Raw genomic sequence first — 18,445 nt, forward strand, 5'->3', positions numbered from 1 at the left:
GCACCATAATCATCTAGCACCACCAAGGGCTAACACAACACTATTGTCTAGCACCACTAACAGCTAGCACCCGCCTCCTCTAGCATCACTAACTGCTAACTCCACTACCATCAAACACCACCAACAGCTAACACAACTAACAGCTATTAGCTAACCACCAACAGCTAACACAACAAACAGCTAACCACTAACAGCTAGCACCAACAATTGACACCATCACTACTATTTATCACTACCAACCAAATCACTCATAGATAGCTGTGACAACATTACTAGCTCTCACTCTTGGATGTAATCAAATTAATGTAATACCAGTACCCCATTCACCACCACTACCAGTATCACCACCATCAGCATCACCACCACTACCAGTATCACCACCATCACATCAGCATCACCACCACCACTAGCATCATTTAGAACTAGTTGATAGAGCATCACCAGCACAAGTCATTATAACCTTGACCACCACTAGCGCGACACCATCCCTGGCAGCTCTTGGCGGACTGCTCCAGACTGTCTGCTCAGTACTTGACAGCCTGGTAACTGCTCCAGCCCACACAGCTCTCAGTGATAACAGTCTGGGAGGACAAGTCTTCCTTGACCCCAATAATACCGGTCTGTGCTCACGTTTACTTTTACCTTACAAGAAAATTGGGAACATACTTATTAACATGCAAAATTTCCAAAACATTTTTTGTCATAGTAAGTAACAGATAATTAATTACAAAACTAGTTTGTTATAGTGTCTAAATTTGGTGCTTATAAGCACAGGAATAAAGAACACTGCAGAGGCCTTTTGGGCCATACGAGGCAGCTCCACTTTATATCCGATCACATTCATTCACATATATCTAACCTACGCTTGAAACAGCCCATCCTCCTGTTTAGTTACTACTTACATTAACTATGAGGACCATAGTACATATATGACGTAATGGCCAATTTGAGAGTATAAATCATTACTACTGAGTTTGGACAAACCGGAAAAGGTTTTGTATTTATGTTGCAAAGACAAGCTAAACTAACCTAACCTAACCTTCCTAGGCCTAATACACGATATCTGAGGCATAATACAGTACATATGTGTGCTATACTAGGCCTAGGAATATTTAAGTTTGTTTTTAGCATTATTTTGTTCGTACTTTATAAGGTGAATAGTACCAAATTCTATTATCTAATTGCCTTTAATGTCAATATTTATACTACGGTGCACAGTTACAAAAAAGTACTATCTAAACTGGAGGATGTGTTGCTTGACACAGTCCAGCTCTCCCACGTCTATTATGTTACATGGTAATTTGTTCCGTAAAGCTACAACCCTAAACATATTAAAATGCTTAACAATTTTCTTGAACTCTCATGAATGAAATAAAAGTATCGAAGCAAGATTATGCTAAGTTCATTTGTCAACATTTCTGAGATGAAAGTAAACAATAATTTCTGAATTATGCCAATCTCCAAAAATGAAGATGTGTAGTTAAATCACTAGCATCATCAACTCTTGTCACATCTGGGACCAGTTGGAGCTTGAAAGACTTCTGACTATAGTTCTGGGACCCCACAGTCAGAGGCCACCACTGTCATTATCTCTACCACCAGCACCACCTTCACCATCTCTTCCACCACTTAGCTGCACCTCTGCAATGGAGCCTTGAAGGTGGTTTAGAATAAGTCAATGTTGAATGTGTTGTTCCTTGTAGAGAGTTTAGTGTCATGTTACCACACAGTTTGTGTAACGCTTCCAGTACCTGTCGTGTATTTATCAAAGCTGTGTTATAGTGACAAACATAAATGACATGATTCACCTCTACTTGCTCTTAACTCGACCTATCATCACTAATCTGCCTCTCTCCTATACCTACAGAGTCGGTCTCTTCAGGAGGAACTCTCGCGACAACTCCGGTAGCAGGTCGTCGAGTCCCTCGCGCAGGTCCTCTAGTCCCTCCCCATCGACTGGTAGCCCAGGCAGTTCCCCAGTGTCTCCCCGCCGCAGCTGCCCCACTCCGCCCTCCCCACTCACTCGCAGAAACTCCCGTAGTGGCAGCAGTTCACCGCAACTGACTCCTCCACAGCAGGCATCACCACCACAAAGACGCAGCTCCTCTCCATTGAGTTCCCCAAGACATGCCTCGTCACCTCTCTCCTCCCCAAAGCGTGGCACATCACCAACCAGTCCAAAGCGTGAGGCATCACCTGTAAGATCTGACAATTCCTCTCCTACTGGCTCCCCCGTGTGTGGTTCCTCCCCATCAATCTTTACAAAGAACTCACACATTCCTCCATTTGTTCACAGACACACATACACCTCCCCACCCGGATCGCCGAAGCGTAGTGCCTCGCCAATTCCTCCCCAGAGTCGCAGCTCTTCACCTTTGTCCTCTCCCCAACGCTCATTCTCTGCTCCCAACTCTCCACAACGCTCACTGAGGAAGGAGCCTCCATCGTCTAAAGGAGTATTTCGTCAGAGCTCACTGTGGCAGCACTCATCGAGGAAGAACGATGCGGACAACCGATGCCCCAAGCCAAGTTCTACTTTTCTGGTAGTGGACAACAACAGAGATGCTCAGCACAATGAGAAGGAGATTAAAGTAGAAGAAAATATAGCTAGGCAGCATCTCAAGCCAGAACAGGATAAAAGAATCATCGCACAGGAAAGCACTCCTAGCAGTGCCATAAACACTTCCAATCAGTCGTCGTTGTCTCAGCCTCCCTTGAGTGAAGTGTCACCCACACATCATTTGCATAGACAAGTGTCACTTCCAGTACAGCCCACACAGCTCTCTCATCCCTGCCATCCAAGCACCTTAGGGTCCTATCTCCAAATATATAGACAATCATCTCTCCCTGAGGAAGATCCGGAAGAATCTCTGCCCAACTCGACAGTAACCACATCGGAGCAGCAGCTGTACAGATGGATCACCCACCGGTCTCAACCTCCTCAACCACTAACTTGTCCCTATGATGAACTGTTCAAGCAAGCATCAATGCAAGAGTCTAGATACACTAGCAAACCTACAGCACAGAGGACAAACTCATTACCGCCACAACCTAATGAAAATAACCAAAATAAAAATAACTTACTTAAGAAAGAAGGTTGCCTGACTCAGCTGACGACAAACCCGACGTCGAAGGATCACTCAGGAAAGTTCAATAATGCAATCTCGAGACAAGCATCACTACCAGATACTTCCTTTCTCGCAGGATCCCTACAGCGTCGACCTCCACCACCTGCTGTACCGGAGATCCTTCCTCGTCGACAACCAGTAGGAGCTTCTCCCCAGCAGAAATCCCTGCATCAGGGTCCTGTTGATAAGCTCCCGCAAGAGCGCAGTCTTTCTCAACAAGACCATATAACAAAAATCAATTTACCACAACGAACTCCGCCGCCACTGCCCCCAAATAAGCCAAAATATATACCGAAAATCTCGGAACCCACTTCTCAGAAAGCTAACACCTTCCAGCAGATTACAGGAAACTACAAAGCAGAAGACAAAAGAACATCAGAGCCTTCTAAATCCAGTTTAAAGTTTCATTCACTAATAAATCAAGACAGTAAGCCAGAACCACCGGTCAGAGGTCAGCAAGGGTGTCTATGGAAACAGAAAGAAAATAAATCAGAGTCATCTTTGAACAAAGACAATAATTCATGGTCATCCTTACATAAAGATGACAAATCTGGTCGACCTTCGAAAGAGGACAATAATTCAGGGTCACCCTTGAAGAAAAATGATAACCTAGCATCACACTCGAAAGCAGATGATAATCCAAGGTCTCCTTCGAAGAAAGATGACATTCAAAGATCTCCCTCTAAAAAAGACGAGAATCAAGTGTCTCTCTCGAAGAAAGGCATTAATCCAGGGTCCCCCTCGAAGAAACACTATAATCCAATACCTTCCCAAAAGCAGGATGACAAATCAGGTTCAATTTTGAATATGAATGATAACCCAGGACCTCCCTTAAAGAAGGATTATGAACCTGCATCACCCTTAAATAAAGACAAGAATCCAGGCTTGTCGTTGAAGGAAGATGACAATCCAAGGATGCCTTTGAAAAGAAGTAACAGTCAAGGCTCGACTTTGAAGAAAGATGGCAATCTAGTCATGCATTTAAAGAAAGATAATAATCCAGAGTCTCTCTTAAAGATTGATGACAACCCAAAGTCGCCCTTGGAAAAAGATAACAATCCAGACTCGTCACTAAAAAAAGTCGAAAAATTAGACTCGTTTTTGAAGAAAGCTGAAAATCCAAGGAAATCTTTCAAGCAAGTTGACAATCCAGGCGCACCCGTGAAGCAAGTTGACAATCCAAGTGCACCCGTGAAGCAAGTCGACAATCCAAGTGCACCCGTGAAGCAAGTCGACAATCCAAGTGCACCCGTGAAGCAAGTCGACAATCCAAGTGCACCCGTGAAGCAAGTCGACAATCCAAGTGCACCCGTGAAGCAAGTCGACAATCCAAGTGCACCCGTGAAGCAAGTCGACAATCCAAGTGCACCCGTGAAGCAAGTCGACAATCTAAGTGCACCCGTGAAGCAAGTCGACAATCTAAGTGCACCCATGAAGCAAGTCGACAATCTAAGTGCACCCGTAAAGAAAGTTGACAATCCAGGCGCACCCGTGAAGCAAGTTGACAATCCAAGTGCACCCGTGAAGCAAGTCGACAATCTAAGTGCACCCGTGAAGCAAGTCGACAATCTAAGTGCACCCGTGAAGAAAGTTGACAATCCAGGCGCACCCGTGAAGCAAGTTGACAATCCAAGTGCACCCGTGAAGCAAGTCGACAATCTAAGTGCACCCGTGAAGCAAGTCGACAATCTAAGTGCACCCGTGAAGCAAGTAGACAATCTAAGTGCACCCGTGAAGCAAGTAGACAATCTAAGTGCACCCGTGAAGAAAGTTGACAATCCAGGTGCACCAGTGAAGCAAGTAGACAATCCAGGCTCACCAGTGAAGCAAATCGACAATCCAGGTGCACCCGTGAAGCAAGTTGACAATCCAGGCTCACCCATGAAGCAAGCCGACAATCCAGGTGCACCGGTGAAGCAAGTTGACAATCCAGGCTCACCAGTGAAGCAAATCGACAATCCAGGCTCACCAGTGAAGCAAATCGACAATCCAGGTGCACCCGTGAAGCAAGTTGACAATCCAAGCTCACCAGTGAAGCAAGTTAACAATCCAGGCTCACCACTGAAACAAGTCAACAACCAAAACACTCCCTTGGGGAATGAAAAGAATACAGGCGTGCCTTTGAAGAAAGTCGACAATCCTGTCTGTCTCTTGAGCCAAGGCGACAATCCTGTCTGTCTCTTGAGCCAAGGCGACAATCCTGTCTGTCTCTTGAGGAAAGACGACAGTCCAGGTTTGCTTTTAAAGGAAGACTCTAAACCTGGCTCATCCTTCAAGAAAAATGAAAATCTAGATTCGTTTTTGAATAATGATGAAAATCTAAGGTTGCACATAGAGACAGATGATAAGCAGGTGTCTTCCTTGAAGAAAGAGGATAACAGAGAGTTCCTCATGAGGAAAAAAACTAATCCAGGGCCGCTCTTAATAAAAGATTATCCAATGAAAGACGCAAAATCAGGTTCTCCCTTGAAGGATGAGAAATCAGATTCTCTCTCAAAATGTGATTGCAGAACAGGCTCCCCATTGAGGCAGATCTCTAAGCTCGAGTTTTCACTGAAAGAAGACAAAAACACAGGGTTCTCCACAAAGAAAGATAATAAATCACAGTCACCCTTGAGTTCGGAGTCCAGTCCGGATTTTCCACTGAAGCACCAGACATTCGAACAAGATTCTCCTTTAATGGAAGAACATAACCCAGGCACCTTAAAGAGAACCGCTAGCTCAAAATCCTCGCAAATGGATCATCCACAAGGGTCTCCTTTGAAAATGAATCACCCACCATGTTCCCCTTTAAAAACGACTCACAAACCAGGATCACCCTTAATAACGATTCATCCACCAGGTTCCCCTTTAAAAACAGATCATCCAGCAGGGTTACCCTTTAGAAAGGGCAATCCACCTGATCCCTCTCCAAATATTGATTATTCACCCGATCCCTCCCTGAAAGATGAAGATGATGATACATCCAATCAGTCCTTCAAAAATAATCCTTTACTTAGTTCCTCATTGAAAAAGGATCACCCACCTGATCCCTTGTTGCTAAAGGATCTTCCATCTGAGCTGCCGTTTAATATATGTCCAACATCAGAGTCGCCCCTGGAGGAGGATCACTCACTAGTCTCCCCAGTGAAACGTGATCTTGAACCTTTAATAAAAGATCATCCATTAGGGATGCCCTTCCAAATTATTCATGCACCAGGGACTCCATTTAAAAATTGCCATGGACCTGGATATCCTTTTAAAAATAAGTATGGGCCAGGGATTCCTTTTAGAAAGGATCGTCCACAAGCACCCTCCATGAAGAAGGTTGTTAGACCTGTGTTATCTATGAGCCTTGACCAAAACCCAGAGTCGCCCCTGAATCTCAATTCCAGACCAGATTCACCCTTAAAGCTGCTTTTTATACTAGAATCCTGCTTGAAAGATACTTATAAATTAGAAGAGGCCTCGCCAGAGTCTCTTAACCATCGCTCTTCACCAACGGCATCTCCACCGTCCCCATCACCATCGAATACTAGCAGCTGCACCAAGTCGATCACCACCGAAACAGATAAATCGATCACCACAAGCAGCAGTAAGGCGGCGACCAGCTGCTGTAACACGTTGGCCACCAGCACATCTGGTACCAGTTGTAACAGCAGGTGTTGCATGTCATCTGCCAACTGCGTCCACAAGTCGAGTGTCGGCTGCAGTGTCGTATCTAAACCAGATGCTCAATCTTCTTGCCTTCTCCAGCGATCTCCTCTGGTCGTTCCTGAAAACACTCAGCAGTTACATGTTGCGTCCAATGCAGAACAACAATCCCAGGAATCCACAACCGACGCCACAGTACAAATTCAACTTCAAACAGCCACCACAGCATCGAAGCAGAAGGAGCATGGACCATCAGTAATAAGAAAGCAGCAGCAACCCAACCCATCAGCAACAGTCCAGCAGCAGCAACCCAAACCATCATCAACAGTCCAGCAGCAGCAACCCAAACCATCATCAACAGTCCAGCAGCAGCAACCCAACCCATCAGCAACAGTCCAGCAGCAGCAACCCAAACCATCAGCAACAGTCCAGCAGCAGCAACCCAAACCATCATCAACAGTCCAGCAGCAGCAACCCAACCCATCAGCAACAGTCCAGCAGCAGCAACCCAAACCATCAGCAACAGTCCAGCAGCAGCAACCCAACCCATCAGCAACAGTCCAGCAGCAGCAACCCAACCCATCAGCAACAGTCCAGCAGCAGCAACCCAAACCATCAGCAACAGTCCAGCAGCAGCAACCCAAACCATCAGCAACAGTCCAGCAGCAGCAACCCAACCCATCAGCAACAGTCCAGCAGCAGCAACCCAAACCATCAGCAACAGTCCAGCAGCAGCAACCCAAACCATCAGCAACAGTCCAGCAGCAGCAACCCAACCCATCAGCAACAGTCCAGCAGCAGCAACCCAAACCATCAGCAACAGTCCAGCAGCAGCAACCCAAACCATCATCAACAGTCCAGCAGCAGGAACCCAACCCATCAGCAACAGTCCAGCAGCAGCAACCCAAACCATCATCAACAGTCCAGCAGCAGCAACCCAACCCATCAGCAACAGTCCAGCAGCAGCAACCCATCAGACCTTCCACACCAATTCAGCAGCAGCCCAAACGAACCTCACAACTGCTACAGTCACCCAAACCTTGCTGGTCTCAGTCGAAATCTTCTTCCAGTGCACAGTACATTCTTGGTCAACCCCAACAGCCTTCATGTCCGACCTGTCTTCCCATTCAGCCCAGAGCGCCGTATTCTACTAAACCACTATCAATTGGCTGTCCATTAGACACGTCCAATCCTGAAACTTCCAAACTATTATCAACAGATGAATCTGACAATCCCACCCAGCCCAGAGGCTACTAAACCATCCTCAAGAGATCCTCAGACAACCCAATCCAACCCAGAGACTTTCAAACTAGTATCTCCTAACCCATCAAAACCCGAGGATAATGTTTGCTCCGTCGTTCTCTCACAAAAGGATGCTGGCAGGCTCTCGAAGTCTCTAAAAGCTACTTGTGCATCCAATAAAATCTGTTCTAATATACTAATTTCTGATGCCTCCAGAGTCCAAGACTCCGATCACCAGGTTAACCAAAAGGTTATCAATGGAACGCAGGAATTTACTGGCAGTGTGAGGCCAAATAAGTCCTCAGAGCAAGAGCAGCAGGGAGGTAGCTTAGAAAAGTTTCACGAGCTCTTTAAACGGTGTTCAGTGAAGAACTTGCCCACGGTTGCCAGTCCTCGTACAGAAGCGCCAACTCTATCAAAAACGCATGCGGATAACATTTGCATGGATGCTGGACCATCAGTGCCTCCTCCTCAGTGACAATCAGCTGTGGCCTTCCGGCTAGAGCATAAGAACCAGCACGTCCTCTGTTTCTCTCAAGACTCCCTGATCTGTGTACAGCAAAACCCGCCCCCTCAAGACGTGTGAAGTATATCAATGAGAGAATCATCATATTCACGAAATTCTTGCCAAATGACAACAATATCGACGGATCTTGCTCAAAACTATATATATTTTTATGCACAAATTTAAGCTGAATAGCAAAATCATACCTGTTTTTCTATGATAACATTTTTAACATACGGTATTCGTAAGAAAAATGTTCCGAAGAACATTAGAAGCCTTCATTGTTTGTGACGGATTCATTCAGACCTACAACCTTCTAAAGTATAAATCCGGCCACTCTGGTTCCTGACGATACCATGACTACTTTTAAGATTTCTTTCGTCTGGTCCTCATCTTCACTCATGAATATTGAGTTAATACGTCACATCTATACAACTGTTGATGCTTTGCTGTGACTAGTAGGTGAAGGACACTGCTCCACACGGAGCAGCACATTCACACAAGCACAGTGAGACAACAAATCTTCCAGGGACTTACATGCACTCCATATATATATAAATGTATTCTCTGAAACGACCCCTGGCTGATACAGGTTCACCAGCGTCTTGCTGTATGTAAAGTGTGTTGTGGCCGCTCGTGACGGCGGAGTTGAGAACCACTGAAGTAAGATGCAAGACAAAAGAGAAAGGGTGAACTATAGAGTAATCTTCAGGTTCATAGAAATACTGAATTACATTCGCTATGCTTGATATTTTTATATTTTGAAGAAGGTTGAGCGTGTTTCAGAGAACGTATAAAAGTATACAAAGCTCCTAACTTCAGAACGTTATGAAGACATCAAGAATAAAGTAGACTGTATGTTGCGATTATACCAAAACAACGCAAGAGTTTCATTTATCAACTATATTTCAACTAAAACAATTGAAATAATAGAAATCCCTATGCCCTAACAAGATTCACTTGGACAAGATTATGTCAACAATGATCCTGTTTGAGACTCCACATTTCGAAGAACCTTTAGACCATAAACTCCTAAACAGCTCAGTGTTAAGCGTCTTGAAACGACACAAAGGACTATAATACATGTCCCAAGTGTCTATGATACATGTCTCGCACAGGACAAAACTGTTGTTGAGCCGTTAGGCTATCGGAACCTGTCCTTCATTAGACATTCTGAGTGAGGTGATGCAGTATATTTGAAAACATTAAAAATGCATTAATTTTCCACAAGTATCTCCAATTTACGTGTCGAATACAGTGTACAAAGTGTAAATTCGACGACCAGAAGAGGTCAGCAGTTTTTGAGGATGGACAAATGAAGACAGGTGAATACTAGCAATTATAAAGAATTATGACAAATAGTTCATTCATGCTTAAATGTACGTCTGTGCTTATTGTGCTCGACACCCGCACGGCCAATTTTACACCATTCATTGTTTAACACCATCGTTGTACATTATCATTCCATTTTCTAAGCTTTGTATGTCACATAAGTCGTTCTGGCTTAAATCCCTCCCCGGTCGTTGACAATGACAAGACCTCGACGAGGAAACGAGGCAATGTCAATATGAGCTGGTGACAGTGTATCATCGTCCTCACCTGTCACCCTCCCTCACTATCACCGTCACCGCTCACTGACAGCCGGCACCATCCACCACCACAATCACTACTATCAACTTCATTTCAATTCCACGTAAACCCGCCCAAACTCACCTTCATCCACCATCACGTCACTTCCATCTCACATCCCTCCACACCCGCACCTACCCACGTTCACTGGCACCTACCCACACCCAACTGCACCTACTCACTCCCTCCTGCACCTACACACACCCTCCACCCACTGCACCATCAAACACCCACCCATAACCCCATTCCCCCACCCTGCACCCACCCACACCTGCCTCATTCCATTAGAAGCTTCAACTGTGATAGACACTAGATAAAAAGTTGTTTATTTTTGTAGGAGAGTTTAGGCGACCTGGCAGCGTATCTTACCCTCTGTTACGCTCATTGGTTCCGTGCCATTTTCGACCCCTCGCTGCCCCCTCAGCAATAGCTCTGGGATGCACGGAATGAACAAAGTGCCCCAGTACAGAGGAATACCCGCTTCCTGCAGTGTATCTTTAACAGGCACGGGGCCTTACCTCTGCGTAGACCCAAGGCATAGGCGTATCCCGACGTCCTTGCTTGCTTCTCATAACTCTGATACGGCCCAACCTCCTTCCTCCCTCGTCTCTCCTCCTCCTGGAGTTCTAACTTAGACCGGTACGTGGAATGCTATAGCATAAGACCAAAATATGTGTGTCGAAGGCTTGTCTTTGAAAATCGTTGACACGACATTAGTCATCCTTCGTCACGCTTTATTTGTCTTAAGAGACATTTCTCTAGTACCAAGCCTTTTCAGTCTTTTTTCCAGATTGTGGCTTTTCTCAGCGCCTTCTGAAAGTCATAGTGAAACTGACTGCTTGAATATGCACAAAAACGCCGTAGTGTTGTCTCCAGTAAAGTCTATGAAACACGTACTAGCAAAAAACATATGAATAGACAGGTTCATTATAGATGGAATCTTTTGAGGATTACTTAGATAAGATTTTTCACATATATACATGTATAGTCTAAATACATCAGCAAGAAGTAGCGAGATTGTATTCCTACGACACAAGCATGCTAGCTTATAGTAAAAATCTACGGCATTTGACGAACCATAGAGATAAGTATAGATATTGCAAATATACATATGCCCTTACAAGTATGCCTGAACAACGTTATCAATGCCTTGATGATAGAAAGCCATATTAATTAGTGACCATCATAGACTTCTATATACATATTGCAAGAATAATCACAAAAACACGTGATTCAGTCATGTGCAAGTATCCACATTTTCTAGTTTTTCCTATGTGGATACTTTCACATACACACACGCGCGCACATATATATATATATCTCTAAATACACATGTAATTATACACAACAACATTTTGAGTATTGTTAATTTTGTATGGATATTTTCCATTCTATGTAAACACCTACCAAATAGTGTGAAGAAACACAAAACCACTTAATCTTTCCACTTTATTTCTTCAACGTTTCGACAACAATGTGACATCTTCAGGAGTATACCCTTTGACAGTTGGGGCACAGGTATACTAATTTTACATGTTGTTATTTTAGATTCAGCTACTCGGAAAAAAAAGTCCAAGTAGCACGGGCTATGGTGAGCCCGTAGTGGACTTACCTGGCACAGGAGCTGGGCTGTAACTCTGTAATTTTACATGATTGATTGATGAAGATTAAGCCACCCCAGAGGTAACATTGGTAAGAATAAGTGTTTTTTTTTCTTTGGAGTGAATGTGATCTTTGATAGTGAAATTTTACATATAAAAACATAGACATTTATAAGGCTGGGTACACCTAACCCTACGATTAAGTAGTCCTTAATTGTAGAAACCGACGAAGAATCGGGTGAGGTGTTTGGCGCAATAACTTCAGCTAACAGTTGTCTGCCAGGTCTGTATTCTTCCCTCTGGATCAGTGGAGGGCCATCAACCAATTGTATGCTCGAAGTTGAATTCACTTGAATGTTGATTACCGGTATCAGCTCAGAAATGAACATAGACTCAAGTATTGAGAGCCTCCTTCCATCACTGATGCTTGTGATTATTGTGGTGTCCTTCACCAACCCGTTCTCGCAAATTTAATAAGTCAATATTGACTTATTAAATATGTGCATAGGTGACATACTTAACATAATAGATACCCTTAAAAAGATTCATAGAAAACACCGACCTTACCTAACCTTGTTAGTATCTTAAGATAAGCATCTTATAGCTTCGTAATTACAATTATTACCTAACCTATAATAGGTATAGGTTAAGTAATAATTGTAATTACGAAGCAATAAGATGCTTATCTTAAGATACTAACAAGGTTAGGTAAGGTCGGTGTTTTCTATGAATCTTTTTAAGGGTATCTATTATGTTTAGTATATCACCTATGCACGTAGTTAATAAGTCAATATTGACTTTACGAATTTGCGAGAACGGGTTGCCTTCACTGTCCTGGCGGTTTACGATAGTATTGTGGTGTTGCTCAATACCTTGAATGAATTGTAAGATGTATAATAAATGCCCAATGTTGTATTGAAATACTACATTAGAACACTTCAGTTTGTCAGAGGAGATGAAAAGACTTTCAACGTCAGGGGAAGCCAAGATTTAAGGGAGAATGTGTTTGGGATGAACGGCCTTAGGCTTATAATTTTGCAGAGTCCCACACCTACTTGTAAACTCGCCAAGAGACTGAACCAAATAATATCGCCATACATCCTGACCACATTCTCCCTTAACTCTATTGACGAATTCATTGGCGTTTTTAAATTACCAGTGGAAATTCTGGCCATCAACAAGAGCACCTCCCTGCACTCATGGGACCTCGAGCAATCTTGCGGGATATGCTGAAGGCCTACACCACCAAATCTCTTTTTCTGTGTCCAGAGGGTAAGCTCCTTTTGCAGGTTGATAGGGTGGCAATGGGGTTCCAATGAAGGGTCTTGTTCACTCAGGCATTTGTCACATGTTAAGTCGTCTATACTTCAGATGGATGGGCTGAGCCTTGAGCTCATACTGTAGGTATGTCGACGACATATTCTTTTGTGTTTGAAGATGAAAATACATTGAAGAGGTTTCGAAACAGGCTTCAAGAAGTCTCTAAGCTTGAGGTTCACTGTCGAGAAAAGTGTGAGGCAGAATACCGTTCCTTGATGTTCTCATGGATGCTAATTCTGGTAGATTCATCACAGACGTGTATCATAAACCAGCTGACGGAGGTAAGAGTGAATGCACAGACAATTATAAGAAAATCGTCAACAGGGCATATGCAGGTTGTGCAAGACATATATGCTTTTCTTAACAGCTCTTGCACCATGAAATTGAGTCTACCAAATTATTGTGAATAACGATTGCAGCAATACTGAAATTGACGGAATCGTTAGTATGAAGCTAAGTCGCCATTTGACTGCAAATAATCGGCCCCCCAAGTGAAGACATTGAAGTGTATTATAAAAGTACCTTTACTTAGGCCTATAAGAAGGATGAAGAGGCGATATAGGATGTAATTGACAAGAATTGTAAACCATGTAGTAAACACGCAAGTATACATCCTATAATTTGTTATAGCAACCCTCGTTCAGCTTCTCTTATTATGATAAATAATATTTCTTCCTCCTCCTGAGACTGTGCACTCTGACATGTATGCTAAATTAAACACACTACGAATACTCTGAGTAGACGTCTTATACTTGCAAGAAGACAATATTAAGCAACATCACTCTCAACACCACAATTCCTTCCTGAATTGGCGGGCCATAGTGAAGGGCACCACAATAATTACAAGCACGAATGATTGAAAGAAGTTCCGAATACTTGAGGCCGTGTTCATCCGAATAGCTGATGCCTGTAATCAACATTCAAGTGAATTAGGCTACGAGAATTCAATTGCTTGATGGACCTCCATTGATCCAGAGGGTAGATAACAAACCTGGTAGATAACTGTTAGCTGAAGTGTTAATCACTTCACCCGAGTTTTCGTCGGTCTCTATGATTACGGACTATTTAATCGTAGGACGAGTTGTACCCAGCCTTATAAATGTGTGTTTTTGCATTAAAAAAAAGGCAAAGTTACAGCCCCGCTCCTGTGCCAGTTAAGTCCACTACGGGCTCACCATAGCCGGTGCTATCTGCAACTTTTTGTTCCCAGTAGCTGAATCTAAAACAACTATATTTTTGCATTTAAAATTAGTATGTTTGTGTCCCTATTGTCAAAGTGTATATTCCTGAAGATGTCACATTGTTAACGAAACATCGAACAATAAAATGGAAAGATTAAGTGATTTAGCGTTTCTTCATCCTCAAGTTACTTGAAGGTATTTACATTGAATGGAAGATATCCATAAGAAATTTATAATTTCTTATTAATACAAATAAATGACCCGCGATCAGCGTGCGCTTTGGCCTTGGTTCGTATCCTGCCCGGAAAGGATTGAGTAGGCGCCAATCCTTAACTGTACGCCTCTGTTCACCCAGCAGTGAATAGGTACCTGGTTGTTAAACGATTTGGCGGGGTCGTATTCCAGGGAAAATTAAGATTAACAACCTGTCCGCATTAACGCCATGCGGGCTGGTGGCTTTACAAGAATGTGAGAACTCTTGTATATGTAAATAAAAAAATAAGTCGGAATGCTGTTGTAATTAATTCACAAATTAACACACACACACACACACACACACACACACACACACACACACACACACACACACACATTATATATATATATATATATATATATATATATATATATATATATATATATATATATATATATATATATATAATTTTTCTTTTTGTTATCTATGTTTATTTTCCTCCTTGTCCCTTTTCTAACGTCGAGTTCGGAGATAACGTGAAGTCGATAAAGCAGTTAATTAGCGCCAGAGATATTCACTCAAACATATACTCGTTTGTAGAGAGAACCACTTCGTTATCTCGTGCCCAGTTGGAGCACCATCGGGTGGTTCAACTCTGCCTTCACCTCGTTATAGGTCACTAGCATCCCCAAGGCTCCCGCTGCGGCCCTTCCTTCGTTAGTTATAAGTCCGGATTCATCAAGCATTTACGCAATCACTTACGAAACCTGTATATCTTTCAACAATCAGAGCGGTTTTATTTACAGAAAACATTTACGAGCTAGGAAACTTCACAACTGAAGGGTATTATTGTTATGAACAACCTCGTAGTGCTCAGGAGCTTACAACTCATCAATAAATATAAACAAAGCCGTCATGATTTTTTTAAAGATGTACAGGTTTCGTAAATGGATGTGTAAATGCTGGAAGAATCCTCAGCCAGGTGGATGTCCGCTGACTCGCCGAGTGCTGTGTGCCGAGTAGAGACCTATGTTTAAGGTAAACTATATTCACAATTTTAATCACATTTTATGCAATTTTTTAAACTGTTTTGTGCACTGCTTTAGAGGCCTATGAGGTGGTGTTACGAGGTCGTTGTCTGCGCTAAGTAGGAGCAGCACAGGCAGCACTGTGGACGCGGCTCACACACCAACTCCTTAACAGTTGTTAAATAGCCTCAGGCCCGCACCCCCCCCCCCCTCCTGCTCACAATAGACCATAGCCCCCCTCCCGCTCACAATAGACTACCCATACCCTCCTCCCGCTCACAATAGACTACCCATACCCTCCTCCCACTCACAATAGGCTACCCATACCCTCCTCCCGCCCACAATAGACTACCCATACCCTCCTCCCACTCACAATAGGCTACCCATACCCTCCTCCCGCTCACAATAGACTACCCATACCCTCCTCCCACTCACAATAGGCTACCCATACCCTCCTCCCGCTCACAATAGACTACCCATACCCTCCTCCCACTCACAATAGGCTACCCATACCCTCCTCCCACTCACAATAGACTACCCATACCCTCCTCCCACTCACAATAGGCTACCCATACCCTCCTCCCGCTCACAATAGACTACCCATACCCTCCTCCCGCTCACAATAGACTACCCATACCCTCCTCCCACTCACAATAGGCTACCCATACCCTCCTCCCACTCACAATAGACTACCCATACCTTCCTCCCGCTCACAATAGACTACCCATACCCTTCTCCCGCTCACAATGGCTACCCATAGCCCCCTCCCGCTCACAATAGGCTACCCATAGCCCCCTCCCGCTCACAATAGGCTACCCATAGCCCCCTCCCGCTCACAATAGGCTACCCATAGCCCCCTCCTGCTCACAATAGGCTACCCATACCCTCCTGTTTGCGGACCTCTCCGGAAGCAGTAACCTAGCTTCCTGGCCGTGACGGAAGCCTCTTCCAGTCGCTCTTGGAAGATCTGGATGTCTTCTGTAAACGCGGCCGATGGTTGCACATAGTTTCTTCAGAACTTTTAGTACAAAAGGTTTCTTGCTTCTCTTGATGTCTCGCACTTAAACTGATATATAACACGGTTCTTCTGGTGTTATTAGTTCACACTTTAACTTAGTTAAAGCATGTATGGTTATCTTGCAATAGATTTTGTCTGTAAAGTTTGTTTTTGACCGAAGATGATGTTCTGGACGTGACCACTGTGAGGAATCAAACACTAAATGGGACAAGGGACAATTTACGACCAAGTAAACATTGAGGACTAATGACCACTGGACCTTGTTCTGCGGTCCCAGGAAGCGTCAATATTAACACTGCTTTAAATTTCACTAGCACCAGAATTTTGACGCGGTGTTTGATTGCAATGTATTAAGAGTTAATGACCATTGGGAACAAGCGACAACTGAGAGTTAGTGACTAGTCGACACAAGTAGCAATTGGGAATTAACTACTATTAGGAAATTGTGGTTATTCGGTACTATCGACAATACGCAGCTGAAAACCCTTGAGAATTAGTGGTCACTTACAGCAATTAGTCAGTTAGTACGTGTTGTTATTAAGAGCTATTTACAATTCAGAGGAAGCGGCCACAGTAACCAGGGAGTCATTAATGCCAGGGTCAGACACCGCGGACAAGACTGTGACCAGAACTAATAATCAATACACCAGCATAGAGTTGGGCTCTAACAGTCAGGAGCACACAGTCTTGGGCTCTAACAGTCAGGAGCACACAGTCTTGGGCTCTAACAGTCAGGAGCACACAGTCTTGGGCTCTAACAGTCAGGAGCACACAGTCTTGGGCTCTAACAGTCAGGAGCACACAGTCTTGGGTACTAACAGCCATAACATCACTCTTGGGTACTAACAGCCATAACATCAATCTTGGGTACTAACAACCATGACATCACTCTTGGGTACTAACAGCCATGACATCACTCTTGGGTACTAACAGTCATGACATCACTCTTGGGTACTAACAGCCATAACATCACTCTTGGGTACTAACAGTCATGACATCACTCTTGGGTACTAACAGTCATGACATCACTCTTGGGTACTAACAGCCATAACATCACTCTTGGGTACTAACAACCATGACATCACTCTTGGGTACTAACAGCCATAACATCACTCTTGGGTACTAACAACCATGACATCACTCTTGGGTACTAACAGCCATAACATCACTCTTGGGTACTAACAGTCATGACATCACTCTTGGGTACTAACAGCCATGACATCACTCTTGGGTACTAACAGCCATGACATCACTCTTGGGTACTAACAGCCATGACATCACTCTTGGGTACTAACAGCCATGACAACACACATTACAGAGCTGTAAGAGCCTTGGCAACACACACTTAAACTCTAATAGCCATGACAACACACTACTTCTGGTTCTAATAACAATGACCATTAGTCTCGTACAATTATTGCCTTATTCACTTTATTCATATAATATTTATATTTGTAAATAATAGGAATTGTGAATATTATTGTTATTTTTATTAAAAATTATTTAATAAAAATATTTATTAGCAATAATTAATTTTTTAATACAATTATTGTACTTATAATAATGTTAATAGTAATACTAACACTACTAATAATAATACTCAGAGAAATCATATTATCGTGATATATCAATGAGAAAATCCACATTAGCCGTGATGAAGATTCGAACCTGTGTGCTGGGTGTGCCCAGATGCACGCTCTAGATCACTACGCCACAACATGGTCCAAAGAATAGTACCCCAGGTTGCAATTCTTTTGACCATGTCATGGCGTAATCGTCTATAGCGTGCACCTGGGAATACCCAGCTCATAGGTTCGAATCCTCATAACGGCTCCTGTGGATTTTCTCAGTAATAATAATAATAATAATTATAATACCTAATAATAATGAAATTATTAATATTGTTATTCATTGCAAATGATTACAGTTATTCTTAATCCCGATTACACACACACACACATTAT

The 18,445-nt window shown here is 43.3% G+C and overlaps 1 protein-coding gene across 1 annotated transcript in view; it reads left to right on the forward strand.

Moving 5' to 3' along the window:
* The window catches only part of LOC123775314 (mucin-2), a 48,217-nt gene extending 35,967 nt beyond the window's left edge, over window positions 1-12,250 (forward strand). The window contains 1 exon segment of the mRNA XM_045770371.2: window positions 1,868-12,250. Coding sequence (XP_045626327.2) covers window positions 1,868-8,018 — 6,151 coding nt within the window. The 3' untranslated portion in view covers window positions 8,019-12,250.
* Window positions 12,251-18,445: the final 6,195 nt, after the last annotated feature.

Source organism: Procambarus clarkii, chromosome 70 (assembly GCF_040958095.1).
Source record: "Procambarus clarkii isolate CNS0578487 chromosome 70, FALCON_Pclarkii_2.0, whole genome shotgun sequence".
NCBI lineage: Eukaryota > Metazoa > Arthropoda > Malacostraca > Decapoda > Cambaridae > Procambarus > Procambarus clarkii.